This window comes from Caenorhabditis elegans, chromosome X (genome assembly GCF_000002985.6).
Source record: "Caenorhabditis elegans chromosome X".
Classification (NCBI taxonomy): Eukaryota; Metazoa; Nematoda; class Chromadorea; order Rhabditida; family Rhabditidae; genus Caenorhabditis; species Caenorhabditis elegans.
The window spans coordinates 16,159,004-16,174,474 of NC_003284.9; the positions used below are offsets into that span (position 1 = coordinate 16,159,004).

At 32.7% G+C, this 15,471-nt stretch overlaps 1 protein-coding gene and 1 non-coding gene across 2 annotated transcripts; one reads left to right on the forward strand and one right to left on the reverse strand.

Annotated features, from left to right (window-relative positions):
- Nucleotides 1-644: 644 nt before the first annotated feature.
- F09C8.1 (Triacylglycerol lipase) lies at nucleotides 645-4,521 on the reverse strand. Its single transcript, NM_078235.8, has 10 exons — nucleotides 4,476-4,521; nucleotides 4,259-4,428; nucleotides 3,583-3,694; nucleotides 3,368-3,534; nucleotides 3,236-3,319; nucleotides 2,037-2,194; nucleotides 1,927-1,981; nucleotides 1,722-1,841; nucleotides 1,430-1,600; nucleotides 645-792 (listed from the first exon to the last, which is right to left on the reverse strand). The coding sequence occupies exons 1-10, from the start codon at nucleotides 4,492-4,494 to the stop codon at nucleotides 724-726; spliced, it is 1,125 nt and encodes a 374-aa protein (NP_510636.2). The 5' UTR covers nucleotides 4,495-4,521; the 3' UTR covers nucleotides 645-723.
- Nucleotides 4,522-8,753: 4,232 nt separating this feature from the next.
- Nucleotides 8,754-8,774, forward strand: 21ur-13752. Its single transcript, NR_072831.1, has one exon.
- The last annotated feature ends 6,697 nt before the right edge of the window (nucleotides 8,775-15,471 follow it).

Sequence of the window (15,471 nt, forward strand, 5' to 3'; positions counted from 1 at the left end):
AAACATTAATAGACTGATGAATATATTTTTGAGTGTGAAATTCAAATTTCTCTAAATACTTGGGAAAAAATAAAATCCAAGGAGATAGACAGTAGAATGAAAAATTTTGACACGCGATATCAATCTTAAATATGTATGATTCAGAGTACAATAATTTATAAGAATTGGCACCCAAAATATTTAGAAAAAACTACAAAAAAAAAGCTTAAACTAAGAAAGTCAAATAAATCACTAAAAAATTGATAATATAAGAAGAATGAGGATAAGATTATCGGAAAATAATAATTCGAAAAAGTAATCCTTTAAAGAAAATGCACACAAGTCTAAGCCGCCACCCACATCCAGAGCACTTATTTGCTCAATAATTTTATTAGTTCCGCCCATCTGAGCTAGAATGAAAAAAAAGAAAATGTGGAATGAGAATGCATTCTTATTATTATTATACAGCAACAAAAAAAGGAGTGATGTTGTTAGGACGGGGTGGGAGGTGATGACAAATGCGCGCACATTATTTTGTGTCACCTGAAAAAAGGTTTCCATTTTCTTGTGCCCTCGGCATACTTTGTACACACTCGCCTCTCTTTCGCAATAATGAAATTCGAAATATGATAACGAGGGGGGTATTATGCAAATCAAAAAACATAGCGAGTCGAAAATTTTCATATGAATATAGACAATTTTGATACAAACACACATATCGAATATAAATATATCATAAAATTATTAAGCATGAGGGGTCATGTATTGACTACAGTCCTGGCTGTTCTTAGGTGTTCGGATGAAGGGGCAAGCCTGAAAAATGTTCCTATTTGAGATAAGGTAGTATTATGGAATAAAAAACAAAATTCCAGATTTTTGTTTTCAGTTCCAAACTGCTAAAGATAAGTTCCAATAAAGAAATAATGGTTTTTTCTTTATACTGTGAACTTAGGCCTGTAGATTTTGGTTTGATCTATGTTATCTCATTATAGTTGCACGTGGTGTCAGAATGTCGCATTTCGTTGTGATCTACAAAAAGTGCGGGATATTAGGAGCAGACTCCTCAATTAACTTTGCATAGTTAAAAACGTGCTGACGTCACATTTTTTGAGGAAAAAATTCCCGCATTTTTTTGTAGATCAAACCTTTATGGAACAACCTGACACCACGCGCAGTTGTGGAATTTGCAGCCGACATAAATCGAAGTTTGCGGTGGACAACTTTCTGACAGAATATTTTATGTTGCTTTTTGTTACCCACCTCCGAGTGTACTACTACTATTTTTCATAACTAACACTCAGTACTGTAGGATTACGCCTGGTTAGTTATTTTTCAAAACTTCGGAAAAATCCGTCTTTGATGCAAAAAACAATCAAAAAAGTTTAGACCTTCAAAAACCTTTTTTCCTTACTAATACATATGTGATGGTTCCCTTGATAACTGAACTTACCGCATCTGGGCAGGCCAATGTCTGAAGTGGCACTGACATGTTTGAAACTGTAGATTTTGAGCCAACTGGCTGTAAAATGTTATTCCAAAGATAAGTGCTCACAAGAGCATGTCCCCATTGTGAGAAATGGAAGCAATCCGGTGCGAAGAACTTTTGAGTTGGTTTTCCATTCTGAACAGTTTGTATGTTTGTATTTTGCTATGTTTGCAAGCATGACAAAATTTTTGCATCACGTCATGGTTTTGAAAAGTTTCGAAAAAAGTGTCGAAACATTCAAATATCGATCACTCACTTCCATTGGGGGAATCAAAGTATCTTGGAACATTGGTTGAACCACATATGTGAAGTCGTTTTTCTCAAAAGTTCCGTCGGTCTCAATTTGTTTTTCGTACTTGTTATAATCATAGCAAGCCTGCAACAAGCTCTTTATAAAAAGTTTAAATTATTTTTAATAATTATCGAAGCTTTGGAAGCTTAAAATCCCACTCCCCACCCACCTGTCTGATATCAGCATCGGTGAAGTTCTTATTGCTCTCGCAGCCGCACTCGTCACTGCAAAAACGGTATGTATTATTTTTGTGTCAATAAATAGGGTTTTGCAACATACTGATGCAAACGTTGACAGAACCAGTGGCCGGTATCAGTTTGGCGCAGCATCTCGAGATGCAACATTCCTGTGAGGGAAACAATGACACGTGGAACATTATCGTAAATTATTTGCACGGCTTGTTTGATGTCCTGCGCGCAGTTGTATGGGGAATCCTCCTGGAATTAGAAACAAATATTTAGATGGGATAGAGAGTAGTACCTAATCAACAGGATTAGGGCCTTAAAGCTACGTTTACGTTATTTTATATGCATTGCATTTCGAAGTATGAATTGCTTATTTATGCAACGTGTGATATAATTCTTACGTTTTTTAGATCAAAAATGAATATTATCTTTTCCCAAAAAAAAACATTTCAAAATTTTTGCAGTCAAAATTTCGAAAAAAAGAGCCAAATTTGGCTAAAATCTGAAATTTCGCACACTTTTCTTTGTCACAGCTGCTGGATTTTAGTTTTTCTGCAGTTATCACTTTTTTAATCTTTATTTTGGTAATTTATCTCGTGGATATTCGATGATTGAGACAACTTTTAGGCCGATAGGCATCCAAAAATGATCAAAATTGGCAAAATTTGGCTCTTTTTTTCGAAATTTTGAGCGGCCATAAAAAAATTTTGGAAATGTTTTGTGAAGTCTCATTATGAAATTCGGCGATTTTGAATCAGTTTTAGTCTATTCAACCTAAATACCACAAACTCTACGCCCCCTTTGATTGATATTCCTGAGAACAAAATCATAAAACAAGTATGATTTACACACCAAGAACGGCATAATCGACAATCATATGTTGAAACAAACTGTATAGAACTCAGAATTACGACTGCTACAAAATTAGCATTTATGATGTAATGGCGTAAATGTTTTGCTCTTTGAGCATTGAAATTTTTAATTTTATGGTATCCACAATAAAGACATATCTTATTTGATCTGCGTCTGATCCAATTAGGGCTCCCATGTCGGCATCAAAAACCGCCGATCCGAAATTTTTATAGCAATGCGCGGAACACAAAAAGAGTCGACAGCGGAGCTAAGTTTGCTGCAAATAGTGCGATAGAGTGTGGCAATATTTGGTGCAAATTTTGCTCCGCGTCCGACACTTTTTGGGTTTAGCGCATTCGTTTGTGGCGCCGACATGGGAGCCCTAGATTTAATCGAAAATAATTCCTACTACCCATCATCAATAAAACCTAATAACCTCACCACTGGTTTTCTGCAATAACCACAAATGTCATTTCCTCCAATGAAAATGTTCAACAACTTCCAATCCTCCTTCATGTTTACAACCTTAAATGGAATTTTTTTGACTGAAAAGCAAAAAAGCTCTTGACCAACCTCTGTATGCTGCTGGAGAAGTTGTACCAATTGCCGGGCCTGTCCTGGAAGATCCTTCGCGTTAGCTCCTGGCATGGCAACATTGAGACGAGCAATTTCCCAGACATTTGGAGACCCGATTCCATTAGAATATCCAAACACGTCTGGATTGTATTTTTTGAGAATATCTGGAATAGATTAGCAAATTTTTGGAAAATTAAAAAAATGCCAATTACTTGGAATAGTGACGTGTTCTTCTAATGTCTTGTCACCTCCGGCTTGGAATGCAAGACCACGATATTGCAGAACGACTGCTACCGGATCCTCGGCACCAGCTCCATTTGCGGCCTAAATATTGATTCCATTTTCAGGAAAAGTGCCCATGAAATTGAGTAATTAAGTATGTAAAGTACGAGTAAACTAAAAAAATTAGTAAACTATACTAATTTGGAATTGCCTGAAAACTACCAAGCCGCCAGAAGAAGGTTGGCCAAGAAAAAGTGGCAACGTTTTTTGTTAGCTATAAACGCTATGGGAATCTGAAAAAAACTCTAAAAAATTGACCGTGTTTTTTCTCATGATATGAATGGTATGGAACACTACAATACTTTCTTCAACTTATAAGAGTCGATTTTGAGCAAATTAGACAAATTTTGAACGTAAGTAGAAGGATTTGAACTTTTATAATCATATATTTCTCGAGCTAGAATATTTGGTTGGGACTTGGTTAAAAAATTTTCTTTTAGATGATCTACGCCAGGTGTTTCTATTTCCAGAACGTATCTTGTTTCAACTTTGAAGAACAACTTTTTTCGAACTCTTTGCACTTTCTAAGTTATTCTCAAGCATCCACCTCCTTACAGCTTATCCTAATTTGAAATTCTTAACCTGACTAGAAAAAAGACCACCTACCGTCAGAGAATCTCCTAGTGCCATGATCAGCTTGATATCTGCTGGTCGTACGGAGTTCACATTTGTTGGCACTTTTTTACTCTTTTTCATTACATTTGCATCACAGCTATATCCGGGTATACCGAAATCCGGTAAAGTAGCAAGAACATATAAGAAAATGCAAGAAAACACTGAAAATTCCTGTTAGAAATCTACAAAAAAAACGATTTTATCTCACCGAAAACTCTCCTCCACATGTTTGCACAAGTATCAACTCAATTGCCGAAACTAACTGAAGATGATCCCTTATCAAGATCTGATCGTTGCCCGTGGCCATTTAATTCTTATCAGTTGATGTCCCCACGTGTTGAGCAGGAAGCGCGGAAACGGTATTCTTCGTCATTTCTTGTGGTTTCTAGTCGATCTGATATTCATTACAAGGAAGTTTGCGACACGTGATTTTTTCTGGAAAAAAAATTGAGGAGGTCTGAGAAAATTACTCTATTATTTGATATTACCTTGCATGGAAGACTAATTTTTTAGTAACCGTTAGCTTAGGAAATACTATTGATCACCGGCACCCTAGATTCCAAAAATTTTGAAAAAAAACTAAAGCACAATGTTTTGACGATGTGTACATTTTTTCTGGGTTTACTGGATGTAATCGATTCTATAAACAAAGTAATTTACTTAACAAGATCTCCATTTAATTTCACTAATATAGTTTCAGAGGCTGTGGAAATTTTTGCTCAATTTGTCCCAAAACCTCAAAAACCAAAACTCAATATTCTCAGACAACCCCATTTTTTATCTAATTAGAAATTATCCACATCCAATAAGAAATTAGCCACATCTAATTAGAAATATGCATATGAAAATTTTCAAAACGGTTCTATGTTTCGAAGAAACAAAATTTCAGAAAAAAAGTTGTATGCGTTAAAAATGCTTGGGTTGGCAATGGCTCGCCGAAAATAATTTTCAATTTAATGAACATGTTCTCTTAACTTTTGTCACATCAACATATTTTAAAATTCAATACTTTCGCTGAAAAAAAATTGAAAAAAATTTTATACGTCTTATTACGAACATTTGCATTTTGGGTCATTTTATCCCTCATAAAGTAATAACCCGAATTACCTCATATAATTTTTGCTGATTTTGGAAAACAAATGCTGTAATGTGTAGGATGTTTTAGTAGGTTTAGTTTCAAGATATTAAAATTGAAAAAATATTGAATTTGAATTTTCTGTGTTGAATTTTCTGTGTTGTGTGTATCTGTGTTGTTTGAATTTTGACAATCTTACCCATTTTTCACAAATCTGAAGTACTTTTCATTATTGGATTCCGGCTTAGTAAGTTTCTCTCAAAATGAATTTTCAACTTCAGCATGAAAAATATGGTCTCCAAATTCATTACCAAATATGTACAATTTCAAACGTTGCTGAATTCTGATCGTTTTTTGTCTTATCTTGACGTCCATCATTTGCAGAATTCACCGACCTCTGATCAATTAGTTTTTTTGCACATGTGAAATTGGGCGTCGAGCAGAAAATGTTACTGTAATTTTTTCAGCGAATCAACGACAAAAAGAAACCAAGAGTAATAACCGATCATTAATCAAGAATGATTTTACAAACGTCTAAAAATTGTAAGATTTGTTCGACATGTTATCTAGAAAATTAGAAAACTTATCTGAAGCTAGAATATTTTTTTAATACTTTCAGAAAACAAGTATTTGTGCTCATAAAGTTTGCTTCAACTCTGCACTGTTAAAATTATATAAGAATTTAGGAAGACTAAGATGGTTGTTGCAGAACCGGAGGTGTTCAAACATACTTCATTGAATGACTTTTTTTTCAAAAATTGTTATGTGAACAATTGCCGTAATTTTTCCGCCTGTTAATTACATAGTACATAAAAATTTATATTTTCAATATACTGTCTAGTTTTTTTTTGTTTTTTTTTAAAGTTTTCTTAAAAGTTTTCGAAATTTTCAGATTTTTAACGTATTTTGTTATGAAAAATCCGGTGAATGATTTTTTATTTAATTGTTAACTCTTGAAAAAAATTGAGCCATTATTCCTCACTCTAAATAATTACACATTTGCTGTAAACGCACAATTCACACATCGCCAAGAAAACCGAAAATAGTACACTTACTGCAACATGCAATTGGTCACAGTGCGTGCACAAATTTTGACATTCAAGCAAGTTGCCCTGCCCTCAATATAGATCTGTACAATACGCCTTCTGAAATATTATGCGCACATCACTAATTGTTTTCATACTGAAAAAATTGCAATTACCTATTAACACTTGAAATAAACAATCGAAAAACCGCATTTTTAGAATTTACTATCACGACTAGCGTGTCGTACCGTATACCATTTACAATATGGATTTTTTGAGTTTCACGTAAATCCTCAACAAGGAAGTTTTTCTGCCCAACCATCTGAAAATTATCATCAAAATCAAACGATCAAAAAATTACACGTACAATTGAAGAGGTAACAAATAGTTTGCAACGCATGCTACAGATAGGGTGGAAATGTTCCGTTATCTGATTTACATGCAATTTCTACTTTGGTGCATTAATAAGTTACAGTATTAAATGTTTGAACTTTTTCAACCAACAAGGAATTTGTGGAAATGTGAACATTACTTGAATGTGTTAAACTAATTATAAAAAGTATTTTGCCAGTAGACTTTGGAATTCAAAATATTTTAAATAAAGGGGTTTTTTTACTTAAAATATGCTCATGACTCCGATCTAAAAGTATAAAAAAGTTACCGGAGTATTTTTGCGCGTGTTTCAGTTGTATATCTGATATGTGAATGAATGAAAAAAAGTCAAAACAAATCAAAATAAAAAGTGTGTACAAAGGTTTGTTTTCGGAAAATGTCACCACGAACATTTTAGCGGCGTAAGTCAAGTCAGAATCCCGGAAAACTCGGTTTAAAATATGTTCAGTTCAATTTTACACTTGCGGAGGCCGCTAGAGTAACTCCAAAAGCGAGTTCTGCAAAATTTCTATAATTTTGAAGACATACTGTTAAACTATCAATAATAGTAAGATGCTACAATTTACCAAATCTCTTTCCAAAAATGTTGTGAAATGTTTTTATATACTTAAATAAACCTATATTTAAATCAATTTTTTTCAATTTTTTTTAAATTGCAGGGGAACATCTGTGATATATATTTTGACTGAAATTAAAAAATTTTAAAAAATTTTAATTTAATCTGATATACATTTTCATTTTTAGGTTTGGATTTTAAAGTTGTTTTGTTTCAATCGTTGAATGCGTTTTATTGTTGAAAAGTTGTATACAATTTTTGAATTTATTAATAAAACATTTCCTTTTTCATCATTTGCAAACTGACCAACTGGGCACTTTTTCCGTTTACTGATAACCCATTCAAGTGCAGAAACGGTCGTTAATTCACTGATAAGAGAAATTCAATGCAAATCAGTTTGTTTATGAGTAATTTCGTGAATTTAATTTGGGAATTATAGGAAGAAATGCAAAAAAAGTTGTGTGAACCTTTCTGCAAAATGAAAAAAATAGTGTCAAAAAACAGTCTCGCAAATAATAATAGCTGGGCAAAAAGGAAACTTTTGTGTGTAGTTTTTGGAAGACACAAAGTAGCGAAAAATAAAAAATTATTTTAAGATTCTTTTTTAAAAAAGTTCGATTGTTCAAAACATCATTTGGCACAATTTCAAACATTTTCCCGCAAAAGTATAATAAAACATTCTAGATTTTTAGGTTTTTCATAAGTAGGACTCCCAGCTGAGTAAGGCGCAAAATGCGGGGCTAACGCCAACTCCGCGCGCCGCTGTGGGCAATGAAGTGCGAAAAGTAGTTATGTGGAGCGGCCGACACGTTCGAGGTTCCGCAGCTTGTTGTGAAACGAATAGCTTGATGTGTGTGCAATGAAAAGCGAAAGGTAGTTACGTGAAGCGGCCGACACGTTCGAGGTTCCGCGCAGCACTATACATTTGGATAAAATCGGCACAGGCGCCGTTGCGGTGAGCTCACGGGAGCCCTTGTTTCAGCGAAATTTGTTTTCCGATTTTTCTACACAAAATTTTCCGTAAATTTGTGAAGCGTTGAAGTTGAAAAATAAATAATTTTAAAAAATAGGAAAATTTTTTAAAAAATATTTTAAAAATAGATGTATCTGAATCAATAAAGCATATTATCTATAACTTTTTTTTATTTTCAAAAATGTTAAAACGTTCAAGTTTAGCAATATGTACACCCCCGTTGCAAGACTTGCCGGTTGTCCTTTCTTTCCTGGTCAATGAAACATTCCAAACTTCACAACAATTTCATATTTTTCCTTATGTTCTTAAAACATTTCAACGCTTATTAAATATTTTCTACTCGCCTCATAATGACAAAAAACTTTTAATTTTGCCATATCTTCACCCACGCATATTACGTCGGGCAACCATGGATATATTTGTTTCAAGGAGGGAGCAAAAAGATCTTCTACGTCACTTCTCACTTTTTTGCGTGAACTTTGGCTCGCTTCAAGTGGATCCTCTTTGCATTTTTTTTTGTGAAAAATGTTGTGCTTATTACCTACCCAAGTTAAATACCGATTTCATCAGTTTTCTCTATAGTCACCAGGGACTTTCAACTCATGATCCTTCAACACGTGATTCACGCTTTTGAAAATGAAAGTAAAGAAAAGTTTAGTTACAGTCATTTGATTTCATTTCCTGTTACAAAACATCAATCAGCTGTTTGCAGTTATTTTTGAACTTTAATTGAAAATATATATATTTCATCAGATTCAATTTAAAAAATAATTTGTTTTTTAAAAAATGCTTTTGTGAGCTTCCCCTGTTAAACAATAATTTATTTATTCTTAACAATTAATTAAACAAACTTTTTAAAAAATTAAATTTTTAATTCCAGGTAAAGTTTCAGTATCTGACTAATTTTCAACAAATTGATTAAAAAGTCCGAGCCTGTACCAACACTCTAAACCGTTTTTCTCTCTAGTTGTTTTCTGAAAATGTCCTAAATTCAAAATGAAGTCATTTCAAGTTGTGAGACCAAATGAGATGTCTCGATGTGTCATTAGAAAGGGCTAGACAAAAACAGCAGTTTTTCTTCGAGTTTAAGCTCAAATATTTACTTCCTTGTCGCTTGCAAAAATACCAGAAACTTGTTGACGTAATTATTTAGATAAAAAATTAAGTTTGGTTACAATGGGGTGTAAGGTTTACTTTTAAAAATTTATAAGATTAAAAGAATCGGATTTTTGAAAAAAGACAGCAGCAGACGTTTGACGGGACATTAAAATATTTTCAATACGAACTAGCAACAATTTTTGTCAGAAGAAAAACTAAAATTAATGTGCCAAAGGCTGATCCCTCCTCTGCAACACCTATATTTGCATTTTTATATTATTTTTTTTCTGCAATATTTATTCATAAAATAGCAGCTCAAAAACCAATTATTTATGTTTTTTATCCTCAACTAGACGCAATTAATTTTTGCTTGTTTTTAAAAATCCACAAAACCATCAAAAAATCATGCATCATATATTCTTAAAAACACACAAATTTTGACGCCTCCGTTAAATCTCGTAATTCAGTTCTAATTTGTTTGGCAACAAATTCTGTGTCTGGCATTTTGTCCTCTGAAAGCTATAAAATTCAACCTCATCATCGTTCTGAACAACAATTTTCCGGGGGTAGTACTTGTTTTCATTGATTGTTCCGTCAGGATCAAATATTAATTAATTTGTTTGTATTAAAGTTCAGAAGTGGAAAATTCTTTACCGACGCCTATTATGATTCATGATTATTTTAAACGCTTTATAGTTCTAATATGTCTTTTTTCTGTCAGGAAACTACATTGTAGGGAGTTTTTGTATCTACTTGATGAACAATTTTCTAATCGAAACGCTAATATGAATTAATTTATTTGTAGCGCAAATTTTTCATCCCTTCTCGTGGGAGAAAAATGTTATTTTAGATAATAAGGAAATAGGGTTGTCAATTAAACAAGCTTAATTTTCTTAAAGCTGGTGCAGTCAAATTTTTTATTGCTTCTATTATTAGACTCAAAATTGTCTGAAAACACCGAATTTCATAGTGAAATATCTTGAAAACTTCTGAAAAAAATTTTATGACAGCTCAAAAAATGGCCTAAAACTAGTGAAAATTTGAATTCTGACCGACTTGTCAACGGCGGAAAACTTTTTTTTTTGGTATAAAAGGTTATTACCTTTTGTTTTCAAGTTGATGTAGGTATTTTAAATTCTATAGATAAAGAGCTTTTTGAAATTTTTTACGAAATCTCTTCGTCCATCGACTTGAAAATGCCTTTAAAAAACCTTGTACATTCAAAATTTGACATTAATTTCAAAAAAGCCAGTTTCCAGCCGCTGCGCCGTTGAAAAGTCGGCCAAATTTCAAATGTTCACTAATTTATGCTCATTTTTGAGCCGGCATAACTTTTTTTTGAGAAGTTTTCAAAAATTTTCATTACGAAATTCAGGCTTTCCGACAATTTTGAGTTCAATGAAACAAAAAAAAATTTGCCTACACCGCCTTTAACATTTTTTCAAAATCTTAATGTGAAAGATTTGTATTAGTTGCTTCACAACTTATTTGCTCATTTCTTTATTGGTGCTTTTTTGTAATCAATTAAACCATACTGAAATATTATATATTTGATAAGTTTGGCTGTGAAAAGTTTTACATTTTTTCCTATTTCAAAAGTTTGCAATAACTTTACAAGTATTGTCAACTTTCATCGATGACTGTACCACGTGGTGTCAAAGTGTCTCATTTCGACTTGATCTACGTAGATCTACAAAAAATGCAGGTGAAGAGACTGATTTTGCATGATTAAGAACGTGCTGACTTCACATTTTTTGGGCATTAAATTCCCGCATTTTTTGTAGATCAAACCTTTATGTGACAGCCTGGCATCACGTGCTGTAATACTTTGTAAAATCGTGAAGGTGAAATCCAACCCCAATTAAATACCAAATCCCAAGTTATTTCAGATTACAATGCCCCCATTTAAACACTTATTTGATCATTTGGCTTCTGCGTCATATATTCGAAATTCCAGAAATTCTGATTTCCTGTCGCTTTGCTGACGTGTTCTCTTGTTGTTGTTCTACGTTTATCCGTTCGTTTTTATGACATGATGTTTGAAACAGAGGTATCCTACACTTTTTGCAGAAAACTAGAAAATAAAGCGGATTTCATAATATGACGGTTTTTTGTGCAAGTATGTAGCTGGCTTTTTGGGAACATCACAAAATATTTGTATATCTTGAAAAAAAAGAAATAAATTATATAGAAATATAATTTTGGTATACATAATAATTATTTGATTCTAAAATCTCTGAAAAAAGCGTCTAGCGAACAAGTTTTATCAAGCTATCAATTATTTTTTTTGAAGCCAGTACTTATCAATTACTTTTGATATTTGAAGTCAACAACAATAAATCATCAATTGTTTGGGGCAAGTGTTCCAGTTACGCATACACCTACAGGAAACTAGGAACACTCCCATCATTTTTCTTATTTGCAGGTCATATTTCACATTCTTTGACTTTTTGGTTGTAGAATTTGTAACATTTTTTGTTGAAATTAACATAAGTTGGAACAATGCATAATTTGTTTTTTTTTAGGTTTTGAAAAATTTTAGGTAGAGTTAAGTAAAGTAGGAATAACGGTTCTAGTTATTTTGAATATATGGAGCCAAAATGTGCTCAAATGAATTAATCTCGTAATTTTGGTTTTTTTCGTGTCGCAGCGATCCGAATTTGACTTTTAATAAGTTATCATATTTAGTTGCATATTTCGGTTCTTTAATTTATGTTATTTTGTTGATTAAGGAAAATTTAAAGCCAATTAGTGCCCAATTTTTGTCATTTTTTGGTCACCAAATTTTTAGATTTTAGTTAAAAATAGGTAACTTTTTATGATATATTGGACCAAAAACAAAAAAAAAATTTTTTTTTTTAATTTTCTTGAATTTTTTTTTTGTTTTAAAATTTTAAATATTCTGAGATGGTTTTTACAAAATACATATAATTTGAGCACAGTTTTGGCAATAGCTAAAATTTTGGAAGATGCCAATTTTTGAAATTTTTCAGATATTTTAAACCTAACTAGGGAATGGCCAGAATAAGTGGAGCGATATTCAAAAAAAAAAATTGTATCGGAAAGCTGACATTCTCTACTATAAGAATATGACTGAAATTTTTGCCCATTCGGGCTGGAAATCTGAAATTTTTACGTCTGAAATTCTACGTTAACTCTTTTCACTATCCCCAATTAGTACTCCCTGCAACAGCGAGATGGCCGAGTGGATAGAGTGGATGACAAGCATGGTGGGACTCTGGGGTTCAATTCCACCCTAACGTAAAATTTTTCAAAAATTTAAACGTGTTTTTTCGAAACTATATAAAAGCCCAAATTTAATTTTTCTGGTCGATATCAGCATGATCAATGTGTCGACCAACACCATAATGATTCATTCAACATCTTTTCCCCTAAAATTTAAACTTTTTTTAAATTTTTTTTTCATATTATTCGCTATGAATAAAATTGTTTATATGAGGGGATCCATGGTTGTAGTTACAATTTTGAGAAAAAAAGTTTAAATTTTAGGGGAAAAGATGTTGAATGAATCATTATGGTGTTGGTCGACACATTGATCATGCTGATATCGATCAGAAAAATTAAATTTGGGCTTTTATATAGTTTCGAAAAAACACGTTTAAATTTTTGAAAAATTTTACGTTAGGGTAGAATTGAACCCCAGAGTCCCACCATGCTTGTCATCCACTCTATCCACTCGGCCATCTCGCTGTTGCAGGCAGTACTAATTGGGGATAGTGAAAAGAGTTAACGTAGAATTTCAGACGTAAAAATTTCAGATTTCCAGCCCGAATGGGCAAAAATTTCAGTCATATTCTTATAGTAGAGAATGTCAGCTTTCCGATACAATATTTTTTTTTTGAATATCGCTCCACTTATTCTGGTCATTCCCTAGTAAGTAACATCATTTCAAAAACAAAAAATCAAAACTTGGATTAATTTGTTTGTTGGAAAACTCCAAATTTCATGATAAAACTTTTTGAAAACTTCTCAAAAAATGGCCTAAAATTAGTTAAAATTTAAAATTTGATCGACTTGTCAACGTCTTCTGGAAACAATTTATTTTGAAATCACCGTCAAATTTTGAGTATACAATTTAATTATCATACGTTTTAAACTTAATTTAGGTATTTTAAAGTCGATGGACCGAGAGATTTTAAAATTTTTTTACCAAACACAATTCTGATACAATTTTGATTCACTTTTGTAATCCTGAATGCTTTTTTTTATATAATTCCATAAAAGCTATGCGAGACCTCCGAGCCAGTAAAATAAATTGAAATAAAAGTTCATAGTACACAAACTTTTGCGCAGGCAAACACTCATCACACACAATACCCTTACTTTTTGAACTCATACTTATTCTATTGTGGGTCAATGTTTTATAATTGCTAGTCTAAAAATACTACTGAAATGTATCATTTATGTAGCATTTCCAATTCAAAATTAATGCTAGACAATACGCAACTTTTCGAATTTTCGAATTTTCAATGACATTCTTCTTTGGGCACGTTCTCCCTTGTTTTCTCCATCCAACACATCAGGAAATGCCCGATATCGAATCATTTTCCAGTTTCTTGAACCTCCACACGTGTTTTTTTCGTGTTCTTTCTCCTTTTCCCTTCATCCATGTCGTTTCTGTATGACTTCGTTTTTAGTTTCTCTCTGTCAAATGTTATCCCTTTTCTAAAAGGTCAATGCCAACACAGGAAAACAACAAGGGTATCACATTAACATTTGATACGCGAGGTCTGACGTCGACTTGAAACTTATAACGGGAAACATGCTAAAAAGCACCTGTGTCTGTTATTGGCTTTGTAAAAGTACGTTCCGTGTATCTGATCAGCAGAACCATAGTTATGAACAGCGGTAATTGACGAAAAGTTTAATCGAATCACTTTGCAATATTCAATCTTACATTTTGTTGGAAAATTTTTATTCGAACTTATTTTGTTTTTGCAGAGATTTGTTTTTTGATAAATTGAGACTAGGGGTGTGCGGCAAATCTCAAAATTTACCGAGCTCGGCAAATTTGGCAAATCTCTTTTTTAAAATATTTGCCGAGGTCGTGAAATTCGGCAAATTTGGAAAGTTTGCTGTTCTCAAAAAACTTTGAAAAAGGAAAAATGTGATGTTTTTTTAGACCACCAAAATTACTGAATTTTTAACACACATCTGATTTCTGAATAAGTTCCGTGTAGCATGTGTGCTTAAACATCAAAACAACTCAATAAATTGCTATATATATAATTTTTAAAAATTGCCGCGCTCGGTAAATAGGCAACATTGGCAAATCTGTCGCACACCCCTGATTCCGACCCTTGCTAGTAACAGTTAGTTACCGTAATTAATCTTATAAGATATTTTTACTTGAACATACAATTGGTATAGGTTCAGGTTTTTTGATAGTTTACAAAAATGCCAGAAGCATAATTTGACAGTTTTGGAATGAAAAGTATCGGGTTCAATTAAAGGGCAAGTGTTACCGTCTTTGCTCAATCAGTCTCAGTACTTCTATTTTAATTTGGCAAGTTTTCAGCTTTTAGTACATGCTCAAAATCTTTTTTTACTGCATATATACCAATGAAGAAAATACAACAAACCCAAATTTCTATCCTTCTCGGTTTTCTTTTTTTTGTTGAAATTTCCGACGATACGAAAAAAAATGTGCAAGTTTGAAAGTCGGATCAAAATTACTTGCATGTGTTCACGCCTTTTAATAGATACATCACATTAAAAATGTAGTGTCGATGTATTTTCTTCATTCATCTCCATCTTTTACGAAACTCCGGGTTGATCTATGATGTCAAGACGGGGGAACACGATCAGTGAACGTCTGCAATGTCTGAGTGTTCTTTTGAACGTTTTGACTAATTAGAGAAATAGTTTTAGAAGATCACAGTCTGGGTTTTTTCGCATTGGGCATGGGGAATACACGTGCCGGAAGTCTTCGTGTAAAACATTTTATTCAAAATTTGAAGAGTCCATTATTCAATTTAAATTTAAGATTCTCAAAATAGAAAATACAATTTTTACAATTTTTACACTTAGATGTGCTCCCCGGAAAGTGCTAAATTCATGGCT

Coding starts and splice junctions, on each gene's coding strand:
- F09C8.1 (NM_078235.8), bottom strand. Junction 3,320..3,367: donor TTCTCCAGCAGCATACAGAG/GTTGGTCAAGAG, acceptor ATTCCATTTAAG/GTTGTAAACATGAAGGAGGA. Junction 793..1,429: donor CATTGGCCTGCCCAGATGCG/GTAAGTTCAGTT, acceptor AACATTTTTCAG/GCTTGCCCCTTCATCCGAAC.